The sequence below is a fragment of the Nerophis ophidion genome, linkage group LG18, assembly GCF_033978795.1.
Source record: "Nerophis ophidion isolate RoL-2023_Sa linkage group LG18, RoL_Noph_v1.0, whole genome shotgun sequence".
Taxonomy (NCBI): Eukaryota; Metazoa; Chordata; class Actinopteri; order Syngnathiformes; family Syngnathidae; genus Nerophis; species Nerophis ophidion.
Window position 1 is genome coordinate 31,496,289 of NC_084628.1, and position 22,208 is coordinate 31,518,496.

At 36.1% G+C, this 22,208-nt stretch overlaps 1 protein-coding gene across 9 annotated transcripts in view; it reads right to left on the reverse strand.

The window, feature by feature from the left end:
* Window positions 1-22,208, reverse strand: part of tenm4 (teneurin transmembrane protein 4) — a 343,760-nt gene that overhangs the window by 93,487 nt on the left and 228,065 nt on the right. For all 9 annotated transcript variants that reach the window (XM_061877994.1, XM_061877993.1, XM_061877991.1 and 6 more), the window contains 3 exons: window positions 14,485-14,631; window positions 13,880-14,096; window positions 1,677-1,796 (listed from right to left, as the gene is read on the reverse strand). In XM_061877994.1, coding sequence (XP_061733978.1) covers window positions 1,677-1,796; window positions 13,880-14,096; window positions 14,485-14,631 — 484 coding nt within the window. The remainder of the gene's footprint in view (window positions 1-1,676; window positions 1,797-13,879; window positions 14,097-14,484; window positions 14,632-22,208) is intronic.

The window sequence follows — 22,208 nt, forward strand, 5'->3', positions numbered from 1 at the left end:
AATAGATATTTGATATTGATATCAAATATTGATATCTAATAATGATATCAAAGACATAACTGATGTTACTGTATAACCCATTATTATCATTGACAACACATATATCTGATATAGATATCACACTGATATCTGATATTATTGACAAAATTGATATCTGGTAATGATATCAATGACAACCTTGATATCAATTGATATCTGATATTGACACCATTCACAATATTGATATCTGATACTGATATCAATGACAGCATTGCTATTAACTGATATCTGATATTGATATCAATGACAATATTGATATCAATTGGTATCTGATACTAATATCAATGACAAAATTGATGTCTGATAACTGATATTGAAATCGATGACAAAAATTATATCTGATATTGATAACATTGACAACATTGATATCTGGTACAGATACCAATGAAAACATTAATCCATGATGTTGATATCATTAGCAGCATTGATATCTGATATTGATACCAATTGGTATCTTATAAGGATATCAATGACAAAATGACTATCTGATATTGATATTAATTTATATCTGATATTGATATCAATGACAATAATTCAATCTGATACTGATATTTTTGACAGTATTGATATCAATTGATATCTGATATTGATATCAATGATGTCATTGATATCTAAAAATGATATCACTGACACAACTGATGTTTGATATAGATATAACCCATTATTGATATCATTGACAACATGTATATCTGATATAGACATCACACTGATGTCTGATATCATTGACAAAATTGATATCCGATAATGATATCAATGACATTGATATCTGATATTGACAATATTGGTACCTGATACTGATATCAAAGACAGCATTGATATTAATTGATATCCGATATTGATATCAATGACAACATTGATAACTGATATTGATACAAATTGGTATCTAATACTAAAATCAATGACAAAATTGATATCTGATATCAATTGATATCTGATATTGATATCATTGATATCATTATCATTGTCATTGGTATCTGTATCAGATATCAATGTTATCTGATACAGATACCAATGACAACATTAATCCCTGATATTGATATCATTAGCAGCATTGATATCGGATATTGATATCAATTGGTATCTGATACTGATATCAATGACAAAATTGATATCTGATTTTGATATCCATTGGTATCTGATACTGATATCAATGACATTGATATCTTTGATATGATATTCCTATCTATCGCAGCATTGATACAAATTGATATATGATACTGATATCACTGACAACACGTATACAATAATGTAATAAATATAATAACAATGTAATATCCATCTATCCATTTTTCTGCCGCTTATTCCCTTTGGGGTCGCAGGGGGCGCTGGTGCCTATCTCAGCTACAATCAGGCAGAAGGCGGCGTAAAACCTGGACAAGTCCCCACCCCATCGCAGGGCCAATAATGTAATAACAATACAATTAATTATAATATTAAATTTGTCTCCTTGAATAGGTGAAGATGTGCTCTTGTCAAAGAATATAAGGACAAAGTGTGCCTTGCTGCAGGGCCAAGGCAGCTTCTCAGAGTTGGCGTGTTCCAGGGTCCATGGTCCACAGTCCATGGCAGAAGAATGTGTTTGTTTCTTTGCCCACTCAGTGCCAACATGGCCGCCCAGATCAAAGGAGGTCTCTTACCTTCCGTCCTGCCTGCTGACGGTGTAGCCCAACGCCGGCTTGTTGATGAAGCTGATGTTGACGCCCACCAACGGCGTCCCGTCCGAGGTCACCACTTGTCCTCGGATGACGCACGCGTGCCTGTAGCCACACAATGACACTTGGGTGTCTACCACCAGAAACGGCTAGCATAAATGTTAGCATGCCTGAAATAACAAAATATTTTCCTCTGAGACTTACAGTATAACTGTAGAATTAGCTAAAAAGGGTAAGATGGTAACGTTAGCATTTTCATACGCTAAAGTTAGCATGTGTAAAGTAGCCCAAACATTTGGCTCTGAAGCGTACACCTGGAAATTTAGCTAAAAAGATAGCATGCTAACAGTTAACATATATGAAGGAATCAAATGTTGTGTTCAGAGGAAAACACCTTTAAAATTAGCTGAAAAGATAGCATGCTAACAGTTAACATATATGAAGGAGTCAAACATTGTATTCAGAGGCAAACACCTTTAAAATTAGCTAAAAAGATAGCATGCTAAAAGTTAATATGTATGAAACAATCTAATATTTTACCCAGAAGCAAACATCTTTAAAATTAGCTAAAAAGATAGCAAGCTAACATTTAACATATATGAAATAATCTAATGTTTTACTCAGAAGCAAACACCTTTAAAATTAGCTAAAAAGATAACATGCTAACAGTTAACATACTGTATATGAAGGAATCAAACATTGTATTCAGAGGCAAACACCTTTAAAATTAGCTAAAAAGATAGCATGCTAACAGTTAACATATATGAAGGAATCAAACATTTTATTCAGAGAAAAAACACCTTTAAAATTAGCTAAAAAGAAACCATGCTAAAAGTTAACATGTATGAAAGAATCGAATATTTTACCCAGAAGCAAACACCTTTAAAATTAGCTAAAAAGATAGCATGCTAACAGTTAACATATATGAAGGAATCAAACATTTTATTTAGAGGCAAACACCTTTAAAATTAGCTAAAAAGAAACCATGCTAAAAGTTAACATGTATGAAAGAATCGAATATTTTACCCAGAAGCAAACACCTTTAAAATTAGCTAAAAAGATAGCATGCTAACAGTTAACATATATGAAGGAATCAACATTTTATTTAGAGGCAAACACCTTTAAAATTAGCTAAAAAGATAGCATGCTATCAGTTAACATGTCTGAAGGAATCAAACATTTTATTCAGAGGCAAACACCTTTAAAATTAGCTAAAACGATAGTATGCTAACAGTTAACATGTATGAAAGAATCTAATATTTTACTTAGAAGCAAATACCTTTAAAATTAGCTAAAAAGATAGCATGCTAATAGTTAACATATATGAAGGAATCAAAAATTTTACTCAAAAGCAAACACCTTTGAAATTATCTAAAACAAATAGCATGTAACAGTTAACATGCATGAAGGAATCGAACATTTTACTCAGAAGAAAACACCTGTGAAATTATCTAAAAAGATAGCATGCTAACAGTTAACATGTCTGAAGGAATCAAACATTTTACTCAGATGCAACACCTTTAAAATTAGCTAAAAAGATAGCATGCTAACAGTTAACATGCATGTAGGAATCAAACATTTTACTCGGAAGCAAAAAACTTTGAAATTATCTAAAAAGATAGCATGTTAACAGTTAACACGTATGAATGTATCAAACATTTTACCCGGATGCAAACACCTTTAAAATTATCTAAAAAGATAGCAAGCTAACAGTTAACATGTCTGAAATAATCAAACATTTTACTCAGAGGCAAAAACTTTTGAAATTAGCTAAAAAGATAGCTTGTTAACAGTTAACATCCATGAAGGAATCAAAAATGTTACCCGGAAGCAAACACCTTAAAAATTAACTAAAAAGATAACATGCTAACATTAGCAATATTCACTGGCTCGCCTTCATTACACATGCTAACAGTTACTGTAGACTAATTAGAAAGCTGAAGCTGAAATGCTAACAGTTAGCAGGCTAGACAGATAGCGTCAGGTAACACAAAAGACAACCCTTAGGTGTGTACATGCAACATCATCTACAAAAGCTTACTTGACGCATGCTAACAGTTAGCATGCATCAAGTAACCAAATATTTGACCCTGAGGTGTACACTAGCAACGATTACCTCAAATGCTAACATGCTAGCGTTAAACATGCTAGCAATTGCCAAACATTATTAAGGAGCATTTTGACTTGTGAAATGTGGAAGAAGTAACAATTTTTTTGTTCTAGTTGTGTGAACGCTTTCTACTGAGCTGACATGCTAACAGCTAGCAGGCTAGCCAGATAGCGTCAGGCAACACAAATTTCAACACTTAGGTTTGTTCATGCAAAATAATCTACAAAAGCCATCATAAAAACCCTTAGCTTAGTTAACTATAACATGCTAACAGGTAGCATGCGTCAAGTAACCAAATATTTGACCCTGAGATGTATACTAGCAAGGATTACTTCAAATGCTATCATACTAGCGTTAAACATGCTAGCAATTACCAAACATTTTCAAGGAGCATTTTGACTTGTGAAAAGTGAAGGAAGTAACAGTTTTTTTTCTAACTGTGTGAACACTTTCTACCGAACTAAAATGCTAACAGTTAGCATGCTAACAGATAGCATGCCAGCCAGATAGCGTCAGGTAATACAAAATTAGGTTAATTTGTGTCTTTATTACGAAAGTTGAACAGTGAAATCATGAAATATAATTTATCTTTTTACATCAAATTATGCCAAATTTTGAAATTCAGAAATTCAGTGAAAACTATTTTTTTTACACTTAATTTTTTAACAGTTATTTAAAAAAATATCAATAATATAAACAAAAATTCAGTTGACAAAAATGATATGTTTTCACAATAAAGTTACTGTGCATGCGTCGATCTAGAGCAGGGGTCACCAACACGGTGCCCGCGGGCACCAGGTAGCCCGTAAGGACCAGATGAGTCGCCCGCTGGTTTGTTCTAAAAATAGCTCGAATAGCAGCACTTACCAGTGAGCTGCCTCTATTTTTTTAAATTGTATTTATTTACTAGCAAGCTGGTTTTGCTTTGCTCGACATTTTTAATTCTAAGAGAGACAAAACTCGAATAGAATTTGGAAATCCAAGAAAATATTTTAAAACATTAGTCTTCACTTGTTTAAATAAATTCATTTTTATTATGTTTTACTTTGCTTCTTAAAACTTTCAGAAGGACAACTTTAGAGAAAAAATACCACCTTAAAAATGATCGTAGGATTTTTCAACACATATACCTTTTTACATTTTGGATTCCTTCCTCTTCTTTCCTGACAATTTAAATCAATGTTCAAGTACATTTTTTTTTTTATTGTAAAGAATAATAAATACATTTTAATTTACTTCTTCGTTTTAGCTTCTGTCTTTTCGACGAAGAATATTTGTGAAATATTTCTTCAAACTTATTATGATTAAAACTCAAAAAAAATATTCTGGCAAATCTAGAAAATGTGTAGAATCAAATTTAAATCTTATTTCAAAGTCTTTTGAATTTCTTTTAAAATGTTTGTTCTGGAAAAACTAGAAGAAATAATGATTTGTCTGTTAAAATTATAGCATGGACCAATTTGTTGTATATTCTAACAAAGTGCAGATTGGATTTTAACCTATTTAAAACATGTCATCAAAATTTTAAAATTAATTTTAATCAGGAAAAATTACTAATGCCATCCATCCATCCATTTCTACCGCTTATTCCCTTTTTTGGGGTAGCGGGGGCGCCTATATCAGCTACAATCGGGCGGAAGGCGGCGTACACCCTGGACAAGTCGCCACCTCATCGTAGAGCCAACACAGACAGACAGACAACATTCACACTCACATTCACACACTAGGGACCAGTTAATGTTGACAATCAACCTATCCCCAGGTGCATGTCTTTGGAATAAATTCTTTTTTTTAATTTTTTCAACAAGATTCGAATTAGCAAGTTTTTCTCTTCTTTTTTTCGGTTGAATTTTGAATTTTAAGGAGTTGAAATTGAAGAAAAACTATGTTTCAAAATTAAATGATCTTTTTTCCCCCTGTTTTCTCCTCTTTTAAACCGTTCATTAAGTGTTTTTTTCATCATCTATTCTCTACAAAAAACCTTCCGTAAAAGGAAAAAAAATATACAACGGAATGACCGACAGAAATACCCATTTTTTATATATATATATATAGATTTATTTTTAAAGGTAAATTGAGCAAATTGGCTATTTCTGGCAATTTATTTAAGTGTGTATCAAACTGGTAGCCCTTCGCATTAATCAGTACCCAAGAAGTAGCTCTTGGTTTCAAAAAGGTTGGTGACCCCTGGTCTAGACGGCCGCTGCTTTGTTCTTTGTTCGTTTTGTACTTTTGTATACTTTTACATTTACTCTACATTTACTTTTTATCAAAACATGCTGTGTAGAAGTGTTTTGTTGGTCCTATTGACGGTGGGGACGCTACTGACGAGCTCAAACGGGCAACATCAGTGGAGAGGCTCTTTCATCTACACCAGGGAACAGTTGTTAGCGCCACCAGTTATTAGCATCCAGCTAACGGACCCGGCGCTAACTAACCAGATCCCGGAGGAGCTAAAAAGGACTTATGGAGGTTCTCGTGGCTGTCGAGAGAAAGGGAGATGCTCGAGACAGAAGAGGGCTGAAGCGAGGAGGGAGCGAAGGAGATATTAACCATATCTTCCTTCCGTCGTCATGGGTAACATACGCTCTCTGGCAAACAAAATGGATGAGTTGTCGGTGCTTGCCGGTGAGTGAAGCCTAATGTGTTTTACCGAGACGTGGCTGCGCGACGATGTTCCGGATAGTAACGTCTCTATAACCGGCTTCAAAATGGTGCGCGCTGACCGGGACCAAACTAACGGCAAGCGGAAAGGAGGGGGGCTTGCTTTGTATATTAATAGGAAATATTGTTATCCCGGTCATATTACAATAAAAGAGCGCCACTGTGACCCAAATAAAGAGATGTTAGCTGTAGGACTCAGACCATATTATTTGTCCAGGGAGATTCCGCATATTATAATAATGGCGGTATACATCCCCCCCTCTCCTAACGCTGCAGCTGCCAGTGACGTCATCCACAGCTCCATAGCCAAACTACAAACTCAGCACCCGAAAGCTCTCATCCTCATCTCGGGGGATTTTAACCATGTTACTATGGACAAATCACTACCCAACTTCACTCAGTATGTCAGCTGCCACACCAGAGGAAATAATATCCTGGATCTGCTGTACGCAAACATCAAGGATGCCTATAGCTCCATAGCACTCCCAGAACTGGGCCGGTCAGACCACAACCTTGTTTACCTCAACCCCTGTTATGTGCCTCTGGTCAAAAGACTGCCTGTGATCAAAAAAACTGTGAGAAGGTGGTCAGAAGGGGTCCAAGAGACACTACAGGGCTGTTTTGAGGTAACTGACTGGCAGATGCTCATGGAGCCTCACAGACTATATCAACTTCTGTGTTGACTCAAATGTCCCATCAAAGACGGTCACCTGCTACCCAAACAAGAAGCCGTGGGTGACCAAAGACATCAAAGCCATACTGAATGAGAATAAAAGGGCATTCAATGATGGCAACAGGGAGGAGGTGAAAAGAGTTCAGGTGCTGCTGAAGACCAAACTAAAGGAGGCTAAGGAGAACTACATGAGGAAGCTGGAAGGGAAGCTGAAGGACAACAATATGGAGGCGGTTTGGAGAGGTATGCAGACCATCACCGGCCTCAAACCATCGGGGGGTCGAGGGGTGGACGGACACAAAGAGAGGGCCAATGAGCTAAACCAGTTCTTTAACAGGTTTGACACAGTGGCTCCGACAAGCTCCTTCCCCCCCAAAAAAACATGCCAGCCGCCCCCTGACAACTTCAGCGAACCATCCCCTCCTCACAGCCCCCCAACTCCAATGACAACCTCCCCCCACCTAATACTTTACCCTCAGAAGGATGACCCCGGCCTCCCTCAACCACCTGAGACCCCCCCCCCAGTGTGTCTGTCTGCAGAACAGGTGAATGCACAGTTAAATAAATTACACACAGGCAAGGCCGCGGTTCCTGACGGTGAGAGCCCCAGGGTGCTTAAAGCCTGCGGCCCACAGCTGTGTGGTGTGCTCCAGCACATCTTCAACATGAGCCTTAGGCTGCAGAAAGTCCCCACACTGTGGAAAACCTCATGCGTGGTCCCCATCCCCAAGTGCACGCGCCCCAGCACGTCGAAGGACTACAGGCCGGTGGCCATAACCTCCCATATCATGAAGACCATGGAGAGGTTGGTCCTGGAACAACTCCGCCCTACAATCAAGCCCCACCTGGACCCACTCCAATTTGCTTACCAGCCCTGACTGGGATTGGAGGACGCAGTCATCTACCTGCTGAACCGAGCCCACGCCGCCCTGGACAAGCCTGCGAGCAGTGTGAGGGTCATGTTTTTTTACTTCTCCAGTGCTTTCAATGCTATAAAGCCTGAGCTACTGGGTTTGAAGTTGGAGAAGATGCAGGTGGAGGCCCCCTTGGTGTCCTGGGTTGTAGATTACATGACTGACAGACCACAGTAGGTTCGACTGCAGGACTGTGTGTCTGACAGGCTGGTCAGCAACACCGGGGCCCTGAAGGGCACAGTCCTCTCCCCCTTCCTCTTCACCATTTACACCACCGATTTCCACTATCAGTCAGAGTCCTGCCACCTTCAGAAGTTTTCTGAACACTCTGCGATAGTGGGGTGCATTAAAGATGGTGATGAGGAGGAATACAGGACACTGGTGGAGGACTTTGTCACACGGTGTGGAAAGAACCACCTCCAGCTTAATGTGACGAAGACCAAGGAGCTGATTGTGGACCTGGGAAGGAGGAGGAGTACTCCGGCGACCCCTGTTTCCATCAGTGGTGTAGATGTGGACATGGTCGAGGATTATAAATACCTCAGAGTACACATCGACAACAAACTGAATGGGTCAAAACACGCTGAGGCCCTCTACAAGAAAGGACAGAGCCGCTCAGGAGGCTAGGATCCTTCAACGTCTGTACAAAGATGTTGAAGGTGTTCTACGAGTCGGTGGTGGCGGGCGCCTTCTTGTACGCCGTGGCTTGCTGGGGAAGCGGGCTAAGAGTGAGGGACACAAACAGACTGGACAAGCTGGTAGAGAAGGCCAGTAACGTGGTGGGAGTGGAGCTGGACTCTCTGGCGGTGGTGTCAGAGAGGAGAAGTCTAGCAAAACTCCTAGCCATTATGGACAACACCTCCCACCCAGTACACTCGGACCTAGCGGAGAGAATGAGCACGTTCAGTGGAAGGCTCAGACTCCCTGAATGCAACACGGAACGACACAGGAGGTCCTTCATACCGACAGCCATCAGACTGTATAATTATATGTTCCTTGACTGCACTTAAATGTAGAATATATGTACAATATATTTATACTATTCATGTATTATATATTATATATATATGTTATATATGATTTATTATTATTATTGTCTATTGTGAGCGAACTGTGGTGCTGAATTTCCCACAGGGATAAATAAAGTACTTTCTATTCTATTCTATTCTATTCTATTGTATTCTATTCTATTCTAAAGACACAAATGAAACCTGGATACTTAAGTGTGCACACACACAATAATCCAGCATTAAAACCTTTAGCTTGGTTTACTTTATCATGCTAACAGTTAGCATTCGTGAAGTATCAAAATGTACGACCGGTAAAAATAGCAAAAAAGCGCTAGTGATAGCATGCTAACATACTAATGCGATCGGGAATTTTTGTAACTTCAAAAATAGTTACATTGAATCGTTAGGGGATTCCGAAAAAGTGATGTGGTCCGGTGGTCATTTTTAGATTAGACCCCCCCCCCCCCCCCCCCCCCCCCCCAATCAATGAGTTCCAATCCTGGTGGTCATCTTTATATGAGACCCCCTCCCAATTCATGAGTTACAATCCAGGTTATCATCTTTAGATGAGACCCCTTCCAAATCCATGAGTTCCAATCCTGCTGGTCATTTTTAAATGAGACCCCCTCCCAATCCATGATTTCCAATCCTGGTGGTCATTTTAAAATAAGACCCTCTCCCAATTCATGAGTTCCAATCTAGGTGGTCATCTTTAGATGAGACCCCCTCCCAATTCATGAGTTACAATCCAGGTTATCATTTTTAGATGAGACCCCCTCCAAATCCATGAGTTCCAATCCAGGTGGTCATTTTTAGATTAGGTGGTCATTTTAAAATAAGACCCTCTCCCAATCCATGAGTTCCAATCCAGGGGGTCATCTTTAGATGAGACCCCCTCCCAATCCATGAGTTCCAATCCAGGTGGTCATCTTTAGATGAGACCCCCTCCCAATCCAAGAGTTATAATCCAGGTGGTCATCTTTAGATGAGACCCCCTCCCAATCCAAGAGTTATAATCCAGGTGGTCATTTTTAGATGAGACCCCTTCCCAATCCATGAGTTCCAATCCAGGTGGTCATCTTTAGATGAGACCCCTTCCCAATCCACATGTTACAATTTCTCCCTGCGAGTTGCTGGTCAGCCATTAAAAAGAAAAAAGTCTCCCTTGACAGAATCTGCTATTTTTAACATCTGTATTTTAAACCAAAGTCAAGCGGCGGAACCAATTAACACGGCGCCCTCCAGGTGTCCTTACCTGAGGCTGCTGAACCCTGGCCTCCCATTGGACGCTGACTTTATGTTAATGAGGCGGGATCTCCTTCATCAGACCTTGGACTGGAAACAAGCCCACATTTTTTTATTTTATCGCCTCTTTTTACTGATGTCCTTGTTTGCACACTTCCTGTCCTGACACCAAGTGTGCAAGCGGAACTATCTTCCTCCCTGCCTGAGCGGCGTCACAACGCTCATCCTCGCCGTGTAAATGTTGACATCCATCAGGCTAAGATAAGTTAAGCTAAGGCGGCATGACCATGGTTCAAAAGCGACAAGAAAAACAAACATGGAGAAAAAAGTTCATTAGCTGCTTCTTCTTTGGCTTCAATACGGTTTTAGACACTCCAGTTGAACCTGGATCATCCTGAAACCTGGAACAGAACTTTTTGCGATGTGTTTGTCCTGGCTGCTCAGTACAATATGGCTCAAAGTGTTTAACACTTTTAATCTCTCATCTACATGTTTGTTACATGTACAATATTGTAAATTGTACATGGAAATTTATATAATAAAATATTATTATTATTAATAAACAACCCTTTGTAGCCTGTCTCAGCTACAATCAGACGGAAGGCAGGCTACACCCTGGACAAGTCGCCACTTCATCGCAGGACCAACACAGATAGACAGACAACATTCACACTCACATAATAACATAATAATAATAATAACAATATAATTATTATTATTATTATAATTATGTATAATATTATTATATATATTATAGTATAATATATTATAGTATAACATAATAATAATAATAATAATATACATTATAATTTTATAATACAGAAAATACCAAAGACTATAAAAAAAATGGGACCCATTACCTCCCTGCTTGGCACTCAGCATCAAGGGTTGAAATTGGGGGTTAAATCACCAAAAATTATTCCCGGGCGCGGCACCGTTGCTGCCCACTGCTCCCTCACCTCCCAGGAGGTGATCAAGGGGATTGGTCAAATGCAGAGGACACATTTCACCACACCTAGTGTGTGTGTGACAATCATTGGTACTTTAACTTTTTAACTTTACTACTACTATTACTACTACTAAAAAAAAAAAATAATAATAATGTGGAGGAAGCTGTGGCCAGCGCTGCCTGCAGGAGAAAAGGTCACCGCCTCTGTCCATGGTGCTGAGGACAGAGCACCACCAGACGGGGACGTGGCAGTGCTGACCGTGAGACACAGCTGGCAGGTGATTAGATTTCACAGGTGGTACGTGTTAATCTAATCATCTATTCTCTTTAACAGTAAAATGGCTTAAAAATCACATTCTGGGGGAGAAAGACTTTTGATAAAACCTATGTACATTAAAACCTTTGTTAAAAACTGCACACTTGGCTCTTGTGCTGTGTCTACAGTGGAACTGCTAGGAAGCAACTTCCACAAATAATATCAATTATAATAATAATAATAATAACAGTAATAATAATAATAGTATGTTCATGTAACAAACATGTAGATGAGGGATTAGCATCTTTAAAAACACATTGAGCCACCTGTGGGGCCAGCAGAGGTTGATGCTGTACTGGGTGACATGTCTGTGGCAGAGATCAGAGAGTGACATGTCTCCCACAGCAGTCAGTGTTAAGTGGATCAATGCAAAGGTGACGGGTGAGTGGTCACATCAAGAGAGTCATGCTGGCAGGAGCCTGATCAAGAACATCCCTCCCCATCCCCACAACCACACTGAAGGTGGGGTGTAGACCACCAGACATGAATAATACATTGTCTCTGATATTTTTAGGTGGGACTCCATTCTCCTCTTTTCACTTATTCATAGCCGCCCTTTTTCCTCAAACACACACACACACACACACACACACACACACACACACACACACACACACACACACACACACACACAAGCACACACACACACGCACACACACACACACACACACACACACACATATATGTATATGTGTCCTCTTGTGTGTTGCCATCATCATGTGTCCATCATCTTCCAGCCAGCTGACACTGTCCTCCTCATCACTGCCTCCAGCTGCCTCCTTCTCAACAACAACACTGATATTTCTGTCAGCTCCTCAAACTTTTAACACACAAATAAGTCACACAACTAAATAACAACCAAACTTCTAACTAATGTCATTTACCCTCCCCCCCATATTAAGTCATATATCACACACACTACAGAATAAATAATAATCACTTCATCTGAAATTAAAATATAAGAATACATTACTGAAATGTATTAATATTACAAGTTGAATAAAATGAATGATATTTTCATGACAAAATAAAATAAATATATGATTATAAATGTATTCAAATTAAATGCTAATACCCAAATAGGAATACATATTTTTTTATGTAGTTGTAAATACAAACAAACAACTAAAAATATATCAATAGTTCAATACTAATACAAACATAAATAGGATTGATATTTTAATGAACAATAAAATATAAATGAATGATTACAAAAGTATTCAAATGAAATAATACTGAAATAAAAATGAATATTAATAAAGACATATTTACACGTTGTTAAAATATATAATAGTCAAATACTAACAATTAAAATTATGATATTTTTTTGAAAATTAAAATGCTAACATGCTAACAAATAGTTTTTTTAAATATACAAAATTTAAACCAGAAGACTATTTGAAAGAAAATAAAAAATAAAAATAAAAAATACATTTAAATAAATGTCAATACTAAAATAAAAGCAATAATATTTTTAAATACTTTAAATATGGATACAATATTATAAATATATATATACTAACATAAAAGGAATAATATTTTAATAATACTTTAAATATTGATACAATATTATGAATATTCATTAAATTAAATACTAAAACTCAAATAAAAAGAATGGTAAAATAAATACATTATTTAAAAAGGTATAACATTTAAATATAATACCAAAACAATACAATTTCTAAGAAAATAAAAATGCAACTGAGTAAAATACAATTTCTAAAAATATAAAAATGCAAATGAGTAAAATACAATTTCTAAGAAAATAAAAATGCAAATGAGTAAAATTAATTTAAATCAAATGCCAATACTAAAATAAAAGGAATCATATTTTAATAATACTTTAAATATGGATAAAACATTATAAATATATAATAGATTAAATACTAAAATAAAAAGGAATGCTATTTTAATGAAAATTGAAACAATGAATACACTATTTAAAAAGATATGCAATTTAAATATAATACTACAACAATAATGTTTAAAAAAATCGAACGAGTAAAAATAAAGTAAAATTAAATGTCAATACTAACATAAAATGAATAATATTTTAATAATACTTTAAATATGGATGCATTATTATAATTATATATTAAATGAAGTACTAATACTAAAATAAAAAGGAATGGTATTTTAGGTAAATTTATATATAAATGAATTAAAAAAAACCATAAAAATTGAATTGATAGTACAGGAGAATTTGATTTAAAAGTGTAATATTTAAACATTTTAAATATAATTTCAAAACCTGATACCGCTGAGTTTGGTTTGAACAAAATGAAAAGATCCCCAAAAAAGACTCACTTTCCGTCGAAGGGGTTGGCGCCGTGCACCACGTGTGTGCTCTCTCTGCCCACCAGGAATCGAACGCGCTCGTAGAAAGTTCCCAGGTTGCCCTGGCCCGAAGACACCTGCGTCTCCTTGATGATGTCCAGGGGATCCGGGGAGCCCACACACAGGGCGGTGCTGAGACAGCTGGCCTGGACGCAGCAGTCAGGGTCCATGCAGTCCACCAGGCCGTCTGGCAACACACATGCACGCACGCACGCGCACGCACACACACACACACACACACACACACACACACACACACACACACACACACACACACGCAATCATGTCATGTGATTGGATGATATCGACTGATGTCGGCTGATATGGGGCGATATTGGCTGCTGCTATCAGTCAAGTCGTTGGAGAAAAAAGTTGAATAAAAAAAGGCAACATGTGACTTGGGAGGACAGGAAGTTAGGTCTGGTCCTTCAGGACTGCCGGAGGCTTCTTCCAGGCCAGGCCTGGGGGTCTCCACTGATGTTTTAGGCCCGGGGCCAACCAGCTTGCGAGTTTACCTCCACACGCGTGACCTGTCGCCTACAGCGAGGGCTTCCTGCCCGCTCTCGGTGCTTTACCTCCGTCGTTGTCCTTGACGTCGCCACAGGCCGTTTCCATGGACGTGTCGCAGCCGCCGCCCCTCCAGCCCAGCTGGCACACGCAGGACCAGCCGCCATTACCCAGAGTGCACCTGCCGTTACCGTTACACAGGCCGGGACAGCCCTCTGCGGACAAGGACACGCAGGATATCAAACTACAGAACAACAACTTGACTTTTTGCTTTTTTTCACACGTTTTTGTGGTTGTTTTTTAACAGAGGTTTAAGATGGAAGAAAATACTAAAAACAATATTATTAAATAGGAACAAACTTCAATAGTTTACATCGGTATCGGGTCGCAGAAGAATTTTTGTATAAATTTTTATTTAAAAAAATAATAATAAAAAAAGTATATATATACATATATATATATATTTTATTAAATCTACGTAAAAAACACAATATACACTTACAATTAGTGCTCAAACCACAAAAACCTCCCTTTTTCATGACAAAAACGTCCCTTTTTCATGACAAAAAAAAAAAAAAGATTCCCCCCCGGGCCGCGGGACAATTTATCAAGAGTAGACCGGTCCGCGGATACAAAAAAGTTGGGGACCACTGGTTTACATTGTTTGAATGCACTTTTGTGACAATCAACGACTGTTTCCTGTACAGGAAAAACACGAATGAGGATGACAGTTCATCAGATCAGATCAGAGATCAGAGATACTTTATTAATCCCCGAGAGGAAATTAAGATTTTCAGCACAATCCCGTTTAAGATCAGACAAACATTACAGGGAGACACAACAAGATCGCTGACGCGTCTGCCAACTTCCGGCGCCCCTTACAAAAAAGAAGAGGTGTGTGGGGAGGATGGGGGCAGGGGGGGGCAAAAAAAAAAAAATGGTCTAAGCCTGGGCCCCTGGAGAGGGGGTCTAGACCAGTGGTTCTTAACCAGGGTTCAATCGAACCCTAGGGGTTTGGTGAGTCGACCTCAGGGGTTCGGCGGAGATCAAAACACACCCGACTCTTTGTGTAAATGCAAACTTCTCCCTGTGGTCATATTACAGATACGGCAACAGCTGACTGATTTGCAGGTGTGTATTTTGTTTTGAGTTTATGCACTGTCTTAGTTTTGTTGTTTGAACAAGGTGATGTTCATGCACAGTTGATTTTGTGCATCAGTAAAAAAAAATATGGTAACACTTTAGTATGGGGAACATATTCACCATTAATTAGTTGCTTATTAACATGCAAATTAGTAACATATTGGCTCTTAACTAGTCATTAAGTACTAATTAATGCCTTATTAGGCATGGCCTTATTATAACCCTAACCCTCTAACCCTGACCCTAACCCTAACCAAATAACTAACATATTCTACTACTTAGAATATGTTCCCCTAGTGTCCAAATAACTCTAAATTAAGTCTTTGTTTCTTAGAATATGTTCCCCTATACTAAAGTGTTACCAAAAACATACAACTTTGTCTTGAATTTGAAAAAAAAACATTTAATTTTTCACTAAAGAAGGGTTCTGTGAATGCGCATATGAAACTGGTGGGGTTCGGTGCCTCCAACAAGGTTAAGAACCACTGGTCCAGACTGAACCCAAAGAAAAACAACAACTCATAGCCATAGCACACATCTCTCTTAGATGTGCCTTGAGAGGGAAACATCAAAGAACACAAATGACATCAAAGACATTAAAAGAGCAGAGCTGATGCAACCAGACACTTCTATATAAAGCTATGAATAAAAAGTAAAAGAAACATAAACAAACCCTGTTTCCATGTGAGTTGGGAAATTGTGTTAGATGTAAATATAAATGGAAGACAATGATTGGCAAATAATTTTCACCCCATATTCAGTTGAATATGCTACAAAGACAACATATTTGATGTTCAAACTGATAAACTTTTTTTTTTTTTGAAAATAATCATTAACTTTAGAATTTGATGCCAGGAACATGTGACAAAGAAGTTGGGAAAGGTGTCAATAAATACGGATAAAGTTGGGGAATGCTCATCAAACACTTATTATGAACATCCCACAGGTGTGCAGGCTAATTGGGAACAGGTGGGTGCCATGATTGGATATAAAAACAACTTCCCAAAAAATGCTCAGTCTTTCACAACTGCGTGAGCAAATAGTCAAACAGTTTAAGAACAACGTTTCTCAAACTGCAATTGCAAGAAATTTAGGGATTTCAACATCACGGTCCATAATATCATCAAAAGGTTCAGAGAATCTGGAGAAAATCACTCCACGTAAGCAGCATGGCCGGAAACCAACATTGAATGACTGTGAACTTCGATCCCTCAGACGGCACTGTATAAAAAACAACATTAATCTCTAAAGGATATCACCACATGGGCTCAGGAACACTTCAGAAAACCACTGTCACTAAATAGTTTGTTGCTACATCTGTAAATCCAAGTTAAAGCTCTACTATGCAAAGCGAAAGCCATTTATCAACAACATCCAGAAACGCCACCGGCTTCTCTGGGATCGAGATCATCTAAGATGGACCGATGCAAAGGGGAAAAGTGTTCTATGGTCTGACGAGTCCACATTTCAAATTGTTTTTGGAAATATTCGCCATCGTGTCATCTGGACAAAAGGGGAAGCGAACCATCCAGACTGTTATCGACGCAAAGTTCAAAAGCCATTATACACACACATTATACACACATCATATATACATCATATACACATATCATATTTACACACACACATCATATGCACACATTATATAAACATATCATATACACAGGCATCAAAAACACACATCATATATATACACACACACATATACACACACTTCACATACACACATCATATACACAGATCATATATACATCATGTACCCACATCATATACACACACTTCATATACACACACATCATATATACAAACACATCATATATACACATCATACACACACATCATATACACACACTTCATATACACACATCACATATACAAACACATTATATATACACATCATACACACACATCACATACACAGATCATATATACAAACATATCATATATACATATCATATGTACACACACATTATATACACACATCATATATACACACATGATATGCACACATTATATAAACACATCATATACACAGGCATCATAAACACACATCATATATATACACACACACATATACACACACTTCACATACACACATCATATACACAGATCATATATACGTCATGTACCCACATCATATACACACATGATATATACAAATACATCATATATACGCATCATACACACACATCATATACACACACTTCATATACACACATCATATATACAAACACATCATATATACACATCATACACACACATCATATACACACACTTCATATACACACATCAGATATACAAACACATTATATATACACATCATACACACATCATATACACGGATCATATATAGAAACATATCATATATACACATCATACACACACATCAAAAATACACACACATCATATACACACACATCATTTACACACATCAGATTCACCCATCATATACACGCACACACATATACACACATCATATTTTCACACATCATACACACACATCATACACAGTATGTACCCACATCATATACATACACTTCATATACACACATCATATATACAAATCATACACACACATCATATACATACACTTCATATACACACATCATATATACAAACACATCATATATACACATCATACACACACATCATATACATACACTTCATATACACACATCATATATACAAACACATCATATATACACATCATACACACACATCATATACACACATCATATATACAAACACATCATATATACACATCATACACACATCTTATACACACATCATATATACAAACACATCATATATACACATCATACACACACATCATATATACACACACATTATATACACACATCATTTGTACACACATCATATATACACATTTCATATATACACACACATCATTTTCACACATCAGGTTCACCGTTATATACACACACGCATCATATACGCACATCATACAGACACACACACGCATCATATACACACATCATATTTACACACATCATATACACGGATCATATTTACACACATCATATATACACACATCATATACCCACATCATATACACACATATCATACATACACATCATACACACACACACATTATATACACACATCATATATACACACATTATATACCCACATCATTCACAAACACACGCATCATATACACACATCAAATATACACACACATCATATTCACATTATATATATATGTATATATACATATGTATATATATATATATATATACACATATGTTTATATATATACATATGTATATATATACATATGTATGTATATATATATATATATACATATGTATGTATGTATGTATGCATATATTTGTATATAGATATATGCACATATATATATATATATATATATATACATATATATATATATATATATATATATATATATATATATATATATATATATATATATATATATATATATATATATATATATATATATATATATATGCATTTGATTTGGCACAAGTGGCAAAAAAGAGAGAGAAAGTTGAGGAATGCTCATCAAACACTTATATCCCACAGATGAACAGGCTAATTGGGAACAGGTGGGTGCCATGATTGGGTATAAAAGCAGCTTCCATGAAATGCTCAGTCATTGACAAACAAGGATGGGGCAACAAATGCCTGAGCAAATAGTTTAAGAACAACATTTCTCAACGAGCTAATGCAGGGAATTTAGGGATTTCACCAACTAAAGGTTCAGAGAATCTGGAGAAATCACTGCATGTATATATTAATAATGTTGTAAATACAAATCTTTACAGTATATATCTAGAAAGGGTGGTCCTTAAGAGGTAGGCTTTTTTCTCAGGTCTTAAGAAGGTAAGAAATGCAAGAAGGTGTGTAACCAAAGGGTGCAGTTGTCATGATGAGGAGGATAACACGTGTTCACACACACACACACACGCACGCACGCGTGCACACACGCAAACACGCACATTAGTGAGTGTGTGTGTGTTCTTGTATTTCTATCCTTCGTGAGACACCAAGAAGAAAAAGTACCTTCCAAATTAGGATTTGTGAACAAGTTAAGACATGAATCATGATCCCAATACAGAAAACCTTTCCATCTAATAGAGAATGTCTCATGTGCACCCTTGGTGGGGAAATCTATTAAAATAAGGGGGGTCCCAAAAAGGAGGGATTTTTCAAATTGACTGTGTGTCGCTTTTAAAAGTGTTCCTTCTCTGGCCATCATATGAAATAACAAGTGTGTGTAAGAAATTGAAATCCGCTCTGTTTGGCCCAAACTAATTAACAATAAATAAATAAATACGTATATAGAGACATACTGTAATAACTTGAAGTAAATAATGATGATTAAAAAACTATTATAAACTACAAACTACAAAAATTAACTAAAAGCTCATGTTTTTTTATATTTGCATAGTATATATATATATATATATATATATACTATGCAAATATATATATATATATATATATATATACTATGCAAATATAAAAAAACATGAGCTTTTAGTTAATTTTTGTATTTATATATATATATATATATATATATTATTATTAATATTATAAATACAAACCTTTATATATCTAGAAAGGGTGGTCCTAAAGAGGTAGGCATTTTTCTCAGGTCCAAAGAAGGTGAGATATACAAGAATGTGTAGAAAATTTAAAAAATAATACTTAGCTAAAAGCTTAACATTTTTATTTTTGAATAGTTTGTATATATTATTAATTTTGTAAATAAACATATTTCTATATCTAGAAAGGGTGGTCCTAAAGAGGTAGGCTTTTTTTTCGGAGATTCTCAAGAAGGTAAGAAATACAAGAATGTGTGTAAATTAAAATTAAAAAATATATATAATTAACTAAAAGCTTATCTTTTATATTTGCATAGTATGTATATATTGTTAATGTTGTAAATACAAATCTTTGTATATCTAAAAAGGAGGGTCCTAAAGAGTTAGGCATTTTTCTCAGGTCTCAAGAAGGTAAGAAATACAAGAATGTGTGTTATCAAATAGTGTTGTTGTGTTGAGGAAGATAACACAATATGTTCACACACACACATGATTTTGTGTGTGTGTATGTGTGTTCTTGTATTTCTACCCTTCTTGAGACAGCAAGAAGGAAAAGTATTTTCCATATGAGGAGGTATGCGCAAGTAATGACATAAATCATGGTCCAAATAACATTGGATCTAATAGAGAATGTCTCATTTGCACCCCTAGTGGTGAAATCTATCAAAATGGGGGTGGTCCCAAAAAGGAGGGATTTTTTAAATTGACTGTGTCACTTTTAACAATGCTGCCCCTCTGGTCAACATATGAAATAACAGGTGCGTATAAACATTTTAAGTGCTCCCCCTCTGGCCAACATATGTAATAACAAGTGTGTGTGTAAGAAATAGAAATGCACCCCCTTTGGCCAAAATTATTTACAAAAACAAAACAAATACGTAAATAGAGACATACTGTAATAACTTGAAGTAAATAATGAAGATGAAAAACCAATTACGACCAAAAAAATAAAAACAAAATAAAATGAACTAAAAGCTTACATTTTTTTATATATGCATACTATGTATATATTATCAATGTTGTAAATACAAATATTTACAAAACTACAAAAGAGGTAGACTTTTTTCCCGTAGGTCTCAAGAAGGTAGGAAATACAAGAATGTGTGTAACATAAAAACAAACAAAAACAAAATAAAAGCTTATCTTTTTATAATAGCATAGTATGTATATGTTGTTGATGTTGTAAATACACATCCTTATAGATCTAGAAAAGGTTGACCTAAACAGGGAGGCATTTTTCTCATGTCTCAAGAAGGTAAAAAATACAAGAATGTGTGTAAAATAAAAAAAATACTAAAAGCTTATCGTTTATATTTGCATAGTATGTATATATTGTTAATGTTGTAAATACACATATATATCTGGAAAGGGTGGTCCTAAAGAGGGAGGCATTTTTCTCAGGTCTCAAGAAGGTACAAACTACAAGAATGTGTGTAAAATAAAAAATAAAAAATAACAAAGTAAAAGCTTATCTTTCTATATTAGCATAGTATGTATATGTTGTTAATGTTGTAAATACACATCTTTATAGATCTATAAAGGGTGGTCCTAAACAGGGAGACATTTTTCTCAGGTCTCAAGAAGGTAAGAAATACAAGAATGTGTGTAAAACAAGAAAATCAAAAAATAACTAAAAGCTTATCATTTACATTTGCATAGTATGTATATATTGTTAATGTTGTAAATACACATATATATCTAGAAAGGGTGGTCCTAAACAGGGAGGTATTTTTCTCAGGCTTCAAGAAGGTAAGAAATACAAGAATGTGTGTAAAGTAAAAAAATAACTAAAAGCTTATTATTTATATTTGCATAGTATGTATATATTGTTAATGTTGTAAATACACATATATATCTAGAAAGGGTGGTCCTAAACAGAGAGGCATTTTTCTTAGGTCTCAAGAAGTTACGAATTACAAGAATGTGTGTAAAATAAAAAATAACAAACTAAAAGCTTATCTTTTTATATTAGCATTGTATGTATATGTTGTTAATGTTGTAAATACACATCTTTATAGATCTAGAAAGGGTGGTCCTAAACAGGGAGGAATTTTTCT